This window comes from Dasypus novemcinctus, chromosome 1 (genome assembly GCF_030445035.2).
Source record: "Dasypus novemcinctus isolate mDasNov1 chromosome 1, mDasNov1.1.hap2, whole genome shotgun sequence".
Classification (NCBI taxonomy): Eukaryota; Metazoa; Chordata; class Mammalia; order Cingulata; family Dasypodidae; genus Dasypus; species Dasypus novemcinctus.
The window spans coordinates 184,645,188-184,662,341 of NC_080673.1; the positions used below are offsets into that span (position 1 = coordinate 184,645,188).

The window sequence follows — 17,154 nt, forward strand, 5'->3', positions numbered from 1 at the left end:
ATAGCTCATCTCCTCCCTAGAAAGATTTGGGGGTGGAGAACTTGCAGTTTGGATTTCTGTCCCCCTCCCCATTTCTTTCCCCTTTTCTGTTCTGTTGAAATTTTCCTCTTCAAGATCACCATTCCCAATGTATTTCCCATCCTCTTTGATCTCTATACTGCATTAAAATGAACCATCTCGCCTTTTATGAAATTTTATCACCCTATGGCTTCCATGATTCTATAATAATGCTTCCTAAATTACAGCTTTTAAACCCTTTTTCAGTTCCCTATTGTCTATAAGATCAACTGGAAACTCTGTACTCACTATTTAAGACTCCCCATAATCCATCTGCTGTTAAGCATCTATTTTTTTAACCTTAAATTTTATTACTGTCCTGGATTATTGCCTGAACCAGTTCCAGACCTCCCGAATTGTGGTTTTGAAGGTGAGAAGGATCACTTATGGCTGGAGAAATAAAAATTATGGGTGGAATTCAGGAAGATTTCAAGGAGAAAGGACCATCTCATCTGGCTCTGGAACAATAGGTAAAACGTAACTAGGTAGACATAGTAGCAGAATGACTTGTCCCTTCGTTAATAGATGTCTGCACATGTATCTTTGTTGACCCTATTATGTGGAAGTTACTTGAGGTCAGGGACAATTCATAATTCGTTGCTGGGGCCCCCGCTGTACCTAACTCACAATTCTGCATCATAATGCTCAGTAGATGCGTTATATACAGTAGATGTATGTACAAAAGGAGAAATGTCCAAATGAATTTGCGACTTAGTGAGCTTTAAAAAATTGCCCAAAGTAATATAGTTTATTGATTAATAGATTAAGCCCTTTGAAAAATGAAAACTCATAGAGAAATGTGTTTTTGTTATTCAGTTCCCTAGTGTGTTGTTTTTACAAACAATGCAATTATGTAATTATAATATATCTGTATTCATTAATAATTTTGTCAGAGGAAATCCAGTGTCCTGTTGGAGATTCTTTGTACACCCCCAATTTTTATCATGGCTTTCCCAAAGGAAGGCATGTCAATTATTTTTTGCCAAATAATGTTGTATTCCAAATCTCTCCAAAACATAGTGGCTTATTCTTTTTTCCCAGCCCCAAGAGTTGGCTACGCAGTTTAGCTGGTCTAAGCCAGCTCAGCTGATCTCAGCTCGACTCATGCTTGTATCTGGCCAGCAGGTGTGTCAGCTGGGTGCTGACTGGTCTAGGATAACCCTGCTCAGCTCTAAGCGGTTTCTTAGGCTAGCCCAGGCTTGCTCTCTTGGCAAAGGCAGAAAAAGAAAGAGACCAGAGTATGTAAGGCTCAGGCCTCCCCTCGTTGCTTGTGCCCCATTCTATTGGCTAAGCAAGTCACAAGGTAGCTGAGCAAGGGGTGGGGAAGTTGACTCCACCTCTTGGTGGAAGAAGTTGCAAAGCTGCATGCAAAGGGCATGGATGCTGGGAGGGATAGAGAATTGGGGCATCATTACTGTCAATCTGCCACATAATATCTACATACCTCAACAATTTTTCTTGAAGGTAAGAAGTTCAGGGAAGATGCACATTATTTTAATTTGACAGACTCTAGTTTTCCTTTTTCCTTGTTGGTCCGTGAGCTGCAACTTGAGGGTGCTCCAGCAAGTTAACATTAAACCTGCCCCTGAAGCAGATTCAATTCTGTAAAGGCTAATTCTATATTCTGTCCTTTTCATGCCCTCTTAGTTTCTTATCTTCTAACACAGGAGATGATAGATCAGTTGATTTGTTGCCTTTGTGTCTATAATGAGCTGAGAAAATAAAAGACTTTGGGAAGTTCATCGCCATTCTGAAAGCAGATATGTGGAAAAATGAGGAGAGATGCCTTTTGAGTTGTTTCTTTGCTGGTTTGATTTTTAAAAGCCAAAATGAGAGAGTAGAATAAAGTCTCAGGGGATATGTTTTTTTGAGTTGGGAAGGATCTAACTAGGTGTGTGAGGGTGTCTGGGAGGGGGAAGCGAATGGAAGTGCTGATCCGGGGTATTGGAAGGCACGAGAAAGAAGGGGCTGATCAATAGCTATTTTTCAAGTGCGGAGCATAATTTGTGTCAGGCAGCTGAAATGAGTTAGTGCCTCATAGTTAATGGCTGTGAGCACATTCCTTTATCGCAGCACTCTCCAAAATGTTTGCCATCAACAATTCTAGAATACTGTGAGTGACTCACAGTCAATGTGACTAATGCACTGAAGCTTCGTGAGCTGGGGCCTCTTGCTGGCTGAAAACCTTCCCTTTGGACATCTTGTCACAGTATTGACACCTCTGGTTTGGCTGCCCCTCAGAGCATCCAGTACTCTTGTCATCTTGTTTGGATGGCATTTTTTTTTTCCAAGTTATCCTTCTCTCTTTTGGGGCTCCCTCCACTCAGCCCTTTTTTAAGCCCTTGCTACTCCAAGTATGGTCCATGATGGACCAATGGCATAGTCATCACCTGGGATCTTAGGAGAATGCAGCTTTTTAGGCCCAGGTTTCCAGATGTACTGAATCAGAGTCTGCATTTGAACAAGAGCCCCAGCTGCTTTGGAGCACGTGGCAGGGAAATGCTATGTTATTCCACAAACATTGATTTTTACCCCTCATATTTCTGTTCCCTCACTGTTTACCGCCCCAGGCCCTTTTCTCTCTTATATAGGTTAGAAAATGCCCCCCAACTTTTTATCATCAACCTTTCTGTAAGAGTGATCCCAGAGTGTGATGACCTGCACTGTCACATTGAAAGTCTCAGAAGAAGAACTTTTTTCAGGTCTGCATATTTCTTTTGGCAGTTGGAAGCTGGTGGTGGTTGTGGGGTTGTCTTACTCAGTAAAGTGGTATGAGCCACAGAGAAGTCTGAAAATTAGATATTTACAAAAGCAAAGGCCACCCTGCTGTATACTTACTATATGCTAACATTAACCAAGTCTTTCTGCCAGCAGAGCTGTGCTGTGTGTGAGTCGAGGTATATCAGAAATGGGATCCAGTTTAAATGGCTCCCACTTGAGTGAATTATGTTCATTCATTGAATGTTTACCATGAATCAGGTGCGACACCCTTAACCAAGTGTTACATATTCTCTATATGCGTTAATCAGCACTATCAACCCAATGAAGTATGATCCCCATTTCACAGATGATGAAATTGAGGCTCTGGGAAGGGAAGGAAATTGCCCAAAATTATACAGTTGGTGAACTGCAGGATCTGAAAGCAGGCAGACAGCATTCTTCAGTACTATGTGATTTCTTCAACTGGAAAGTAATTTCTTTAGCTCTAAATGACTTCTCTTCAGAGTCCACCAGACATGCACTTTCGGGAAATAGTGTTCCACTAAGCTTAATCTTGAGCTTCTTCCAGGCCTTGAGTTTCTTCCATACCTGGGCTAGGGTGTTCTGAGTCCCCCATCCTAGAGCCTTGTCTTCATTGTCTGTTTCAAACACTGCCACCACCCTGATGTCCATTCTGATCCCTTGAGCCAAGAGGCCACCTCTGTCTTTGAATTGTGTCTGTCATCTTTGGGAGCTTTGCTCACATGAGGAATTCCATCCTTTGCTCAGCCTGGCTCTGTGCCTGGCACATCACAAACAACACACATTTGTTCAGTGAATTGAATCCGAGCTGATTTTTCTCTGATGGGGACCTAGGGAGTGTCAGCACCCTGGTGGGGGAAAGATTGTTGACAGAGGAGAACTTCTCTACCCAGAATACTTTACACTTTTTGCCAAGGGCCAGCCCAGAGTTCTTGTTAAATACAGGTCATGAAGAACCAAGGTGATGCGGTGAGAGAGTAGGTTCTCGAGCCCAATAGCCACCCTGACCTAGCCTTCTTAGAAGGGGGGAGTCGCCTCGACTGCTATTGCTCCTTAAACATCTCAGTAGTGGAACTCAACTAGAAAGAAAGCAGAGAACATTTTAAACTTCCTCTTCGAAAGCTATTCTGTCTTTGATTTTTCAGAACGTCTTCAACTGATTTGGGTCTATTTTTAATACCCGAGAGACATGATGTTGTAAGGAGAGCTAAATATAGGGGCCACATCCCCCTTGCTTTTATTCATTGGCCTTAATCTTTCTGGGAGGGAAAAAAAAAAAACAACAACTGCACACGATGTTTTACCACGGAGTTGTGACGTTTGTCCTGAAGGGTCCTGCTGAAAGGAAATTCATAAATGTCGTGTCGGAAATAAAGATAATGAATGGATTCTTTCGGAGGAAACGTTAAGTGGGAGTTTATTTATGCTAAACCTTGCTGTCTGCTGGAGATGGGGAGATAGTTCCTCTTGCTTTCCTCGGGGTCCTTTGGGGACAGCAGTCAGCCTGTGTTACTGGAGCAAACTTCAGCACCCTACCGACGGAATCCAAAGGAGAGACACAGCCAAAAATAATACACGGTCTCAGAGCAGCAGCTATAATTTCCATTCGTTTTATACTGACAAGGCATTGTTTTTTCCTTTAAAGAAGGCATTAAGCACATCCAGAAAGCAAACAACTTTGTGAGTGCCCATTGGGTCAAAAGGGGAGAGGGACCAGGGCAGCAACCATTAAGCCCGAGGACTCTGGGCTGGATGGCTCGCCTTTCTGTCCTATCAGTCCCTTACCTTCTTTACTTTTTCCACACACCTTCAGACCCCATCATTGCCATTTGTTTTGGTGTACCCCAAAACCATCAGCATCTGGGATGCAACTTGGAAAAGTCTCCTGCGTGAGTCCGGTGGCGGGGTGCATCATTGTCTTCCGTCTGTTGTTACAGAGGCCGATTAAGAAGGGGGAGCAGTTGGCAGTTGGTTAGAGAACAGGGCCTGGAATCCCCCATTTGGTCCAGGCTCTACCCCTTAGAAGCCATAGGTACATTGGAAAGTCATTCAACTATTCCATGCACCAGTTTCCCCTGCTGTAAAATGGGGATGATGAGAGTATCTTAAGGAATTGTCCTAATGATTCAAAGTGTCTGGTATGAAGTAAACCCTCAACATCTGTTAGCCTTTAAGTTTGCCATTATTATAACAAAGGATGGGGTTGGTGAAGCTTCTGGAATGGTGACACAATTTGATATATTAAGTATATTTTAGCAACTATTTGTAGGGTGGTCTTGGCTTATTTTGATTTCTAAATCTGTTTGTGGTTGGATTCCAGTTGTCCTTTTAGTTGGGTGACAGCCTTGGCTTTAGGTGAGAAGTTGTATCTGCAATGACGGTTGTTACGGTGTTATCTATACTCCATGTTGGCCCTTCCTTAGAGAAGGAGCCTTCTATTGTCTGCCTCCCTCGCCATTCTGGAAAAATAAGAGCAACTCCCCCCGCTTCTCCCCACCAGCCCAGGGCCCCAGGAGATGGAACTGCACCTGGAAACATTAGAGGGTTTCTTCCAAGGAGGTGGAAACCTAAAGACTCCTCGCAGCACTCTTGCTGCCCTAGCCTGAGCAGTGTAGTCCCCACCCACTCCCAAAGCCAAGCTTTGGAATCTCTGCTCCTGTGTGATCCCCTCTCTCCATCTTTAAGGGCAACTTCCCAGAAGAGTTTGTTAAGTGCCATTCAAAGGAGTCTATTAATATCACTTGATAGCCAGTGAGTCTGGCTCAGGATGGGACCTTTGGGGAAGCAGGGCCACAGAGCTGTTAGTTCAGGGATGTTGTTCCCTAAAGTCTCTGTTCATTCAAATCACTGATTGGAGTCTGGGGGAGGAGAGTTGATTTGTCCATGTGGACATCAGTGTTTGGAAGCTGCCCATGGGTATTTGGATTTGAAAACGAGTCTAAAAGGATAAAAGATCCGAGCACTCTGAAAGTTTTGTGTCTGGTGCTGTGGTCTGCAGTGCTGTAGAAACATTTCACAAACTATTTTATTGTAAAACACTACGAACATAAACCTTAAACAGAGTTTTTATACCAAGGGTGGGACAGGGTCCCCAAGGCAGTCTTCTCCAAGGGCAGTATTTCTGGAGAATGTGCTAGGGATGACGACCTCCCTCTGGAGTTGTGCTATGTCGGGCCGGGGACTGGGTGGGCTGGATCCTTGGCCTGGTGTTCCCTTCTCCATGGGGCTGATATCACTTGCAGCTGAAATGATTTGCTGACCTGCTGTCTCTTAGGACGGTGAGGGCAAGGGTGTTTTCCTAGGGCCCAGCATCGTTCTCTGTGCAGAGTAGGTGTTGCCTTGATGCTTTTTGACTCTGTGAACATATTCCGGGGCAATACAATGAAGCCAAATATGAATTTGCATCTGTTTTGCAACCAGCATTATTCTTGATTTCTCTTACAGGGCTGGATTTATCTGTGATGCTAGTTTAGGCCTTAGGAAAACCTTTGAATTTGAATTCTGAAATCCACAGTTTAGTCTATAAATTTATGGTAGAGTTGATAGCTGTCATAGGTGTACTTAAAATCTAAAATAAAATGAATTAAATACAATGTAGAATTTGTCCCCCTGCTCCTACCCTTTATTTTCTGAAAGTCTTATACAAATTTGTATGCTTAGTTTCACGGATGCCAGATTAATACATGGTCTGCACCTGTAAATTGTAATTTATTTGTTGTAGAACCTTAAAAGGTTATGGTTGTTCAGACAAGCTAGAACATATGAATTCAGCTCTTATTTTGTAGTTCCTGTCATAATGCTTTCCTGGAAAAAAAATGTATATCTATGTTTGTCACAAGTCACCTTATCTCTAAATTATTTTGTTTTTTTGTGGTTTTAAGCCAGACCCTTGATGCTGCTCTAACTTGGTTTTCATGGTTTAATTTATTTTAGTTGGTAAAGATTATTCATCACTCATTTAATTCCAAGGTTATCTATTGATTCTTTTCTCCTCATTTGGTATTTTCTGACATTTTGTGGCACTCAATATTGATTTATACAAAATCAGTCATCTAAACGTCCAGCGGAGGGGTCGTTCACTTGTCATCAGCTGTTTTTCTGAACTAATAAGTGGAATAGCCATGTATGTTGAGATCAGTGGGTGATTTAAGAGCTGGAGCCCTGCCCTATACACATTTGCTGGATCATGCTTATAAAAATCCTTGGATGAGTTTGAAAATGAGATTATTGAGACGGTTCCCCAGGAGTAGCAAGAGCAATCTCTGGAGGGATGGGGGAGCAGTCAATTCTTCCTTATAATCTTCCCTATAATCAGTTATTCTGTCCCAGTCACTCTAAACACTCTTAACAAGAGGTCCGTGAGCTTGAATTGAATTTTTAAAAAAATTATTCTTGTGGGATTGTGTTGGTGTGGGTGTGATAGATTTATTAAATAATACGTAGTATATTGTGGACCTAGTAAGGGGTCTGTGGTTGTGTTCACCTGACTGGCGAAGGGGTCCCTGGCACAGAAAAAGTTAAGAACCCTGCTGTAAACCTACCCACCAAATGAAACACATACATACGTATATAAAGCCTGCTAAGCAAATAGACTTTCTAGGTAAGTCCCCCTAGCCCAGTGCTCCTTAAGCCTAACGAATCATTCTGTTAAAATGCAAATGAACTTCTCTAGGGCTGGAGTGGGGCCTGAGATTCTGCATTTCCAGAAATACCTAGGTGGTATTGGTCTGTACACTTTGAATAAGAAGGCCTCGGTCCACCTTCCTGATGAAACTGCCATCTTGATTTCCTCCTGTTTTAGAACTCATAGGCTGATAGCGGTAGGAGTAGATGAAGAGGGAAGTCATGCCCACCTCCCCCCACGCCCCACTTCCCTCTAGCTGATATCTTGAAATAGCTGTGAGAACCTAAGTTGATATTATAGGCATACAGACCAATTAGATAGTTCGTGATAATCTGCAATCAAAAGAATTCGGGGGTAAAGTCAATTTCCACGAGTCTTTGAATTCATGATTTCTAAGTTTATTGGTGCTTGGAGGGCCTTTGGCATACTCGCATCTCCTCTCACCTAGGCCTCTTTCGCCTGTTGAGGTTCCCTTTGTCCCCATCATTATTCTTTGCCTGGTTGTAAAGTCTTTCTCTCCAAATTGGAATTGGAAAATAGCTTGTGAAAAAGTGTCAAGGAGATACAGATTTAGGCTCTCCTTCCTAGGAGTATTTGCAATTTCATAGACAATGACAGAAACATTTTAAAACCCAAAAGATAGGAATGATGGAATTTTGAGCCCCATGAAAGACTGCAGGAGGTCTTTTTTTTTTTCTTTTTTTCTTTTTGGTGGGAGGGAGGGGAGAAAGGAAGAGGAAGAAGTTTTCAGCCTACCTCAGATATATAGCCTATTTCTCATTCAGCCCATTTGTATGATTTGCTTTCCCACTCTTCCTTAGTCTGTTGGTTATTCTTTCTGGGGGCTTATGACTTTAGATGCTCTTTAAAGTAAACTCTTCGAAGAAAGTATTCTATAATTCATCTCTGTTGTGTTTAACATTTGCCAAGTCAATGCTCTATGCCTCTGAGCTCTTTGGATGTCCAGGAAATCACAAAGTCAGAAACAGTATATAAATATACTGGGAAGTAAAATATTATCTTTATAAAGAATTGGGAAGGATGATGTATGGAATGTCTTCACCTGGTTGGACTTAGATTTGATTCTTCGCAAATCAGCGACAGATTCATATGTAGAGAAAAATTGAGGTTCTCGTCTATATGTTGTTTTTTATTACATTATTTTGCTTCAGGCTCGAGCATATCAAAGTAATTCAGACACTGCGGAAGAAATCATCTGATTTCCATCAATAAACGTCTACTAAATCCTTCCGATTATAGGCAGTTGGTATTATTACATGGTTATGGAAAGACATGGAAATGCCACGCGGTAATTAATTGGAGCCTACATGACTCAGATTTATACAAACATTTAATGTTTATGGTTACAGCCAGGCTGTTTCTATACTTAAGGAAGGAATATAAGCAGGCCTAGGTATTGAAATGGATTCTGTTTCTTGGTTTGGATATTTGAGTCTATTTCTTTCTATGTCTGTTCATTATGTGTAAATTAAGAAAAAGTCCTACCTTGTTTAGCATTTCTTAGAATAGAAGCCTTCTCATCCCTTGTAATTGAAAATAGTAGTTGACTAATTGCATAAGGTGGTTAAATTGTGGAATCCTAAATCATGTACCTACTCAAAACATTTGACTTTGGCCTAATACACATAAATTCACATTTTTTTCACCACTATTTTGCTGTGGAGACAAGGCCTTTTCTCTGAGTATGGGACCACAGAGTAGAATTCTGGAAGTCATTCTTATGTAAGCCATATCCCTAAAGGATCCTCTACAGATTCAGTGACCAGCAACCAGAGGACAGAGTCTGTCTGGATTCTTAGGATCTCTGCCCTCCCATTTTAAAGCAATTTTCCTTTTTCTCGGTCTTTCCAAAGCATTTGACTGGTTTCCTGAAAACAACAGCTCTCTATTCAAATTCATATTTTATAGGTATGACATTTAATTAAATGACATAATTACATTAATAGGCACAACTGGCCTAAGCAGGATTGGGAACAAAATCTGGTGAGCCTACCACTCAGCAGGAAGGGAGCCAAAGTAAACGAGTATACTAGGGAGTGCTCTACCAGCCACAGGTGTTCTGTTAGCTACAACGCCAAGGGCATCATTAAGTTCAGCTTGGATATTTTACACAGGGAATGGTGAGCATTAATGAACCCAGTGAAACAGTGAACGGAAGTCAATACCGTATCTATTTTTTTTTTCCCTAAAATACAATGACCACAGAGCAGAGTTCATCTTTTTTCAGATTTGTCAGTCTTATGAAAGAGCTGTTGTTGTTTGTTTATGTATTTAGGGTATTTTTTGTTTTACAGAGTTAAGGAACAAATGTACAGATACATACGTTGTCATGGCTTTATACATGATTTGTGAAATAAACTTCTGAAGGTAAACACCTATTAGCTTCTAATAGTAATGAAAAAAAATCAGAAGTGAAAATTTGTGGGGAAAAGTGCACTATCAGTGTCTTGAAAATTTCATTGAGAATGGATTTAAGGTGGGAATGTATAATAAGATGAGCAATAGGAACTCATGCAAATCCTAGTACAGCTGTTAAGTACAGGTGGGTACAAAATTCTGAGTGGGCCTATGACCATCACCTTTCTTCCAAGCCTGGGGGCTCTCTATTATTTTTTTCCATCAGTGTCCCCCTACTCCCACTCAGCCTTGGTTTCCTTTCATTGTCTCATCCAGAGTGAATATCTGTACCTAACAGAGCTAGGTTAAAGAGCGGTAGTCGACCGATACAGAACACTGTGGACTGCATTAGTTCACTTGGAAAGCTCTTCATTTTTCTAGTTTTTTGGCTCTTAAAAATGAAGTATTAACTTGTTTTTATTCTATAAGTTAAAGGGATTTCCCTTAAAATCAAGGGATGCTTGAGTGATGCATTTTGTAGAGGATTTTCCCTTTTTAATTTTTACATATCACTCTTTCATAAGAAAAATGTTACACATTCTAAAACTCTATTTCTTATTAGTCAGCATATTCCTAATATGCTGCTTATCTTGAGGAGAAAATAATCGGGAATGGAAGCTTTTTATCACTTTCTTTGGCATTAATATACTCTTAATTTCCACACGGTACAAGCTGCTTCCCCTCCTTACCGCAGGTTCATACCTCGAGTTGAGGACATGTATTGTTTATTCAGAGGCAAGCAAGTGTAGATGTAAAACATGAAAGAATTGTGATATGGCAGTTTGGACCCCTGTTTTTAGATGATCCTTTGCTTATTTTATGTTCTCTCAATTATTAGCAGAAGTTTAATAAAATAAATAAATATTAAAAAAGTATTTGTGAGGTACTCAGTTACCTCTATTAAAGATTACATTCCAGCAAAACACTTTATTTATTTATTTATTTAAATAACAGCATATTTATCATTAGCACTTTCATTTGAAGGACATTAAAAAAATTCCTGCAATGTCCCAGAACAGGTCCAAGTTTTTTTAGTGTTAGAGAGGCACATGGTGAAGCTTGAACGACTTTGCATTCCTGAAACATCAGCGTTGTCATCTTGCCAGCATGTTATCCATGCTTTCCTTCCACATTATTTTCAGAGTTGAGCCTTCCTTTAATGAAAACATTTAACAAAGACAGAAACAAAACTGATTCTTGATTGCTTGATTTAAAAATAGTGAATAAAAGCTGTGCTATTGAATAAACTCTAGCATTCATGTATGTTCTCATTATGCTGACAATTTAGAGACATGTATTTTGTTTTATCAGTAGTGGATTCATACTGAGTTACATTTATTATTTGATGCTTCATTTTGCTTCCATTAATTTCCTTGATAAGTGATAAGTAGCATTAAAGTCATGCTATTCTTAGTGTGCATTATGAGACAGAATGACACTGCATTATTGAACATTTTTACTTTCTTTTCTAAAATTTCAATATATTTCTGCATCATCTATAGAAATTGACATACTTTATGTTGCTATCATATGAGCAGGGAAAAAAACAACCCAAGGCTATAAAAGGAAGAAATAGTGGAGTGTGAAGTAGTACAGACTGGGCTTGCAATGGATCCTATTTGAAATAATATTGCAGGCTTATCCTATGCTTGTGATAAATGTTCTAGATAGATTACTTCATTTTATTCTCACCAGAAACCTGAATGGTAAGGACAGTGTATTGGTCAGTATTGGCTAGGTTTTGCTGTGGTAGCAAACAACTCTGAAGTTTATTTCTTGTTCATATAATGCCTGCTGTGGGTCCAGTTGACTTTCCAGGGCAACTGTTCTCCTTGAGCTGGCTCAGAGTTCTAGTTGACTTTGGTATTAAGATACATCCTATCAGTGCATGCTTCCATAATTGCTGTAGTAGGGGAAGGGTAGAGTGAGAGGCAAGCTTCTGTGCTTAAGGCTTACCCCTGGAGAGTGGCACCCACCATTTTGCTCACATTTCATTGGCTGAAACGAGTCATGTGATTATGCCTAATCTGAAGGGGGTGAGGGAAATACAGTCCTGCTGTGTGCCTGGAAACAGAGAGGGCACTGGATATTGATAAACAAGAAAAATGTCTAACTGAGACAATATTTCCCTTTTACAGGTGAGGAAACTAGGGCTCAAGGAAGCTGCCCAGGGAAATAGAGTTAGAAAATAATGGCACTGGTAATCAAACCTAGGTCCATTTGACTTCAAAGAATCTGCTTCCAGCAACTTCACACTGCCTTCCATAAAAACAAGTTCAGGTATCTTGCAGATGGTGTGATTCAAATGCTAAGGCTAGTTGCTCCCATTTTTGTACTGGGGTACAGCTGACAGGGATATAGAGCAGATGGGGAAGAACCAGATAATTTGCCGTGCTCTCAGAGTCTAGCCCCTAGGCAAGGTCTCTAGACCCTTCTCTCTTCCACCTCATGGTCACCTCTGAAGAAGCATCTGAGTCTTCTCAATAACAGTGAGAAACCAAGCAGGAAAAGGAAGGTTTTGTATCTTTCTGCTTTGCCAGAGAAGTGGAAGGTTTAGTCTTGTGATTATTAGAAGGAGAATAACGGCATTATATTTGTATGGCAATTTACAGCTTACAAAACATGTTCACATATAGACTGAAGATGAGCCCAAACCTAACAATTCGTAACTGACTCAGGCCATATCAGTGCATTGTGGTTGTCAAAATAGCAAATGGGACCTGAGACTGCATCAGTGAAAGCACACAGATTAGCTCAGAGCAAGGGATCAGATCTGGGCTAATTCCTAGCTCCATCCACTAGATAAATATCTTTGTCCTTCCAGATTCTTCATCTCTAAATCAGAAGCATAATGACCACTTCCTAGAAATCTTTATAAAAGTTAAACGAGGTGATGTTCATAAACAAGATGCCAGACGCCTAGATCCATACTCAGTAAAGCTGGCTGCTGCTCTTATTATAATGGTGGTAGTTACTGGGATGACTTTGCAAATATGGTATGAGATTTGACTCTGTGTGCAACTGCAGATCATGGTGGGATTACTGTGCTCACTCTCGGGAATATATTTTGAGGCCTGCAACCAGGACAGAGACATTACCTGACATCAAGAAGAGCTGAAGGACCTAGCAATATTTAACCTGGAAGCGACATCTTTACAGAGGCTTGAGAGCATGGGTCACTACTGTCTTAGGATATCTGAAGAGTTGTCCTAGAGAATAGGCTTTAGTCTTATTCCTTATGAAATCAAGAAGCAGCACAGCCATGGGTAAAATTTGCAGGGAGACCTATCAATTCATTTTGGGGCAAAGCTATCTACATGGAATAGGACTGTCTTGGGATGTTGTGAGTTACTGTCTTTGGTGGTATAAGCATTGTTTGGATGGGTATGGAAATTCAAGCATCAGATGAGAGATTATATTAGAGGAGCTTTAAATGATACTGAACACTATTTTGTGATTTTACTCCTGGGGACACATTATAGTCATCTGGGGAGATTTGAAAAATACCAGTATCCTGGGCCCCAGTCTAGACCAATTAAATCAGCATCTTTGGAGGTGAGGCCTAGGTAACTATCTTTGTACAAAGCTGCCCTGGTGTTTCTATTGTGCAGCCCAATTGGAAAACCACTGCTCTAAGTGAAAAGAAGTAGGTGCCATTGACAGTAGCTCCAGCTGCATGCCTGAAAGCGCCAGGTAATCAATTTTGTACAACAGGAGACAGTATCATTCTGTGTGAGAAACAGTAATGAAGCAGGGTGGAGTTTGGTCATTCCCATGATGATGCACAGGAGCTGAGAGAACATTGGGTTTGGCTAGATTGACCCTGAATTTCAAGGCATCCATCCAAATTGAAGTCTCTGATCACTTTAGAAAATGGTTTGGGAAAAGGGTTGAGGTCCATGGTCAGCTTCAAGTGCCTGCTTGCAGAATGTCTTAAGGGGGAGAAACCAGGGACTGTTGGAACTTCAAGATCCAACTTTGGGAATGAGTCTATTTTCACCCAAAGGAGTTTGCTATTATTCATGTTTACTGGCTGCTGAGTGATTCATAGGACGCTTTTTGGAAAGATGTGTTCAAATGAATGTTTTGCTTCTATGTTAAGAAATTTATTTCTTCCAGGATACTCCAGCCCACAGATGCAACACTGTAGCACCATGCAGATTTTGGTGTGCGTGTGTTTGTGTGTGTGTTGGGAGAGGAGAAGATGGACACGCACATAGGAATGCATATTTCTAGAGCATACATTCACACTTCCCTCCTCTGTCCTTTACAACAGAAGCATAATAAGAATGACCCATTGTCCACTGGGCCTGGAGCTTGGTTGTCCCTAATCTCTGGACACTCGAGAGCTGAGCTGGTCTCCAGCCTGGCCAGTTGGCAGCTGTCCTAGTAGCCCCTTGTATCCCAAATACATTCCCGTGTGGCTTCTTCATGCCTGATCCCTCATCCTCTGGCATGGCATTTTCTCCATGACAGTCTGCCCCTGAACTGCCCTCGCAGCCACTTTGGTAAAGGCTTGCAAGGAAAGAGAGTAACAGCCTGTGGCGAATCCAGTTTGTGCGAGCAGCATCAGCAATGGATGAGACCTCCCCCAGGCTGGAAGAAGACTGGAAAAAAGGACTTCAGCGAGAAGTGAGCTGGCAGGTAAGTGATGTCCTCAGTTCTAGAAGACACTCAAAGCTCTTTCAACTTTTTTTTTTTTTTTTTTTTTTTGGCCTACGTCTCTAGGTAATACACATAAGTTGATTTGCAGAACTGTGTTATTGGCAGGTACATCCATTTGGGAAAAGTCATCATTAGTTTCCATTTCTTTGTAAACCATGCAGCTAAATCTCCAATGAATTTACTCTAGATTCTTGAGTAAGCTAATAGAGTTTTACAAATCTATAGATGTTGCTAAATTTATACTTTCTTAATAAAGGCCTTTGAATTAATAAGTTGCAGGTGTATATCAAAGGAAACATGTAGATTTGCTCTGTGTAAGTACAAGTTCATTGCAGTATAAGAATTTAATACAACACTTGTCATCAGACTTACTTTATGGTGTTACAGTAGCTTGGAATCAGGGGCTCAGTTTTAACCTATTTTAATGAGGTGACCATTCTTTTAATGCAGCTTGCATGTTTTTCTTATTTATGCTAAACTCATAATAGGTGGAAGCTCTGTAGTATGCAGAGAGTTCAAGCTAAAGGATTCATTTTGGTGTAGAGGCAGTTTTCATTAAAATATGCAAAGCAGTAATGTTTATATGTTACAATACCTATTTCAAATTAGCAAAATTATATGCTCCTGCCTCATAAGCTGCCAACTGAAATCCCTTCCTAAATCCTGTTGAATGGCTTTGATTACTCTTCTTCATATTACACATTACACACCTCTAATGCATATTTTTACGCATCCACTCCATTGCCATTTAATTAGACAACACTATTGAAGAGTGATGCCAGAGTATGTGTATGTATGTGTGTGTGTGTGTGTGTGTACACTATGTAGATATAGTATATATATATAATGCTGTTGCTTTATGGACAAAGAACACTTCCATGCATGATACATTTTTTATGGGTTGTATTAAATAAAGTGAAACTGTGATTTTCCATTTTGACTATAGCAAAGAGTTTCATATACAGATGTTGATTCCACAGGAGTTGGTTTATCATATCAGTGTTTAAAATAATTCTCCATTTTTTTAAAACTGGGAAAATTAAAAAAAAAATGTTTCTCCTCCCTCCTGCAATGGAAATTTTAGTGAAAAGTAGCACAGGTATGGACAAGTGTGTTCTGTTCTAAGCAATATGATGTTAAGTAGAGAGCCTCAAAAAATGTTCTCCAGCCTGTCGTGAAATTGAGCCTTTCTACTTTGAGCCAGGGCATTATTTAGGAAGTGAGAAGGAAGACAAAATAGATCTCTGTGTGCCACAGGGAGGTCGACACATGATGGATTTCCAGGAGTCCAAACAAATATTCAAATGCTTTATGGTATGTCGATGTGACCTCTGGATATTTTCATTTTGATTATATGTTTTCCTTTAGAAAGTTGTCATCTTAAATATAAAGTTTTCATTTCTAAGGAGGGTGAAGGGAAGAAGGTTGTGAGATGGTGGATTGGACATCTCTGTGAATAAAACATTCAAAGTAGAAAGGTGAAATTCAAAGGTTTAGGTGAAAAAAAAAAAAGCCTGTGTCATATCAATGTTAGCATCCCATCAACCTTTAACCTAGTAATTTCCCACAAGGCAGATAATGCAAGTTTTCTCTATGCTGCTTGCCCCCAGATATGTGATGCTGCACAGCTGGTTGGCCCCTGTCATTTTCCTTCTGATAATGAAGTTCCCCCTTTCAGTTAGGGAGGTAAGGACAGGGCTGACCCGTCTCTGATTTGTCTCCCTGTATGGCATTAGGTGGAAGGATGTCACAGTGTGTCAACTACAATTTTACCTGTACCCCTTCGCCAACATCAGTGAGGTCTGCCTACTGGCCCCATTCCCCAGTCATCTGGGGCCCCACCTGCTCAGAGTCACCCCATTTTAGCTGACACTCAAAATATTGCTTAGGTAGGGTGGAAACTAAATCTGATAGCACCAAATGGAACACCATTGTCATTGAGTGACTTGTTTTGACTATCCACAGTGGTGATAAAGATGCAACAGGTAAAGAGCATATAAAAAAACAAAACAAAACTGTGACAGATGCTGAAGCTCTGTGTTAACCACGTTCTACATTTCTTACTGGAAAGGATCCAATACTTTCTGGCTTAACTACTATTTAAAACAGTGTTAGGAATTTTGTGAGTGTGTATAAACACTTGTATACACACACTCCAATCTATATAAGAACATTGGAAGGTAGATATGATTACCCCATTTTGCAGATGAGGAAATCAAGGCTCACTCCCCCCCCCAAAAAAAAAAAAAAAAAAGAATTAAGGCTCAGGGAGGTTAAGTAACTTGCCCACAGCCATTCAGAGTTCAAACCCAGGCCTGCCTGACTCCAACATCTGTGCTGTGCCCACTTTTGTTGCTGTATTATTGAACTGAGTTTTATCTCATTTCTTATCTCATGGACTAATAGCTCATGAGCAGCTGTGATGTGGGCAGGCAGGAAGCAAAGGAAGAAAGGGGAAAAGCATGATGAAAAAGCATGGAATAACCAATCGCTCAATCATTAAGATGTTAATGAAATGGTTTTTTAAATTGCTTTTTTAAACCCTTACTCCATGCCAGACACTAAAATAAGCTTCTGATTCTTACAACTACTCCAAAAGACAGATATGATTTATTCCTATTGTGCAGACAAGGAAATTGAGGCTGAGT

The 17,154-nt window shown here is 40.5% G+C and overlaps 1 protein-coding gene across 5 annotated transcripts in view; it reads left to right on the top strand.

The window, feature by feature from the left end:
* PPARGC1A (PPARG coactivator 1 alpha) overlaps window positions 1-17,154 on the top strand; it is a 653,301-nt gene that overhangs the window by 333,682 nt on the left and 302,465 nt on the right. For 3 of the 5 annotated variants that reach the window (XM_071217159.1, XM_058300334.2, XM_071217161.1), the window contains exon 2: window positions 14,318-14,485. The exons of the other annotated variants lie outside the window; for them this stretch is intronic. Coding sequence is in view for 1 of the 3 variants with exons in the window: in XM_058300334.2 (XP_058156317.1) it covers window positions 14,417-14,485 (69 nt within the window). In the remaining 2 variants the exon portion in view is untranslated. The remainder of the gene's footprint in view (window positions 1-14,317; window positions 14,486-17,154) is intronic. 5 annotated transcript variants of the gene reach the window in all.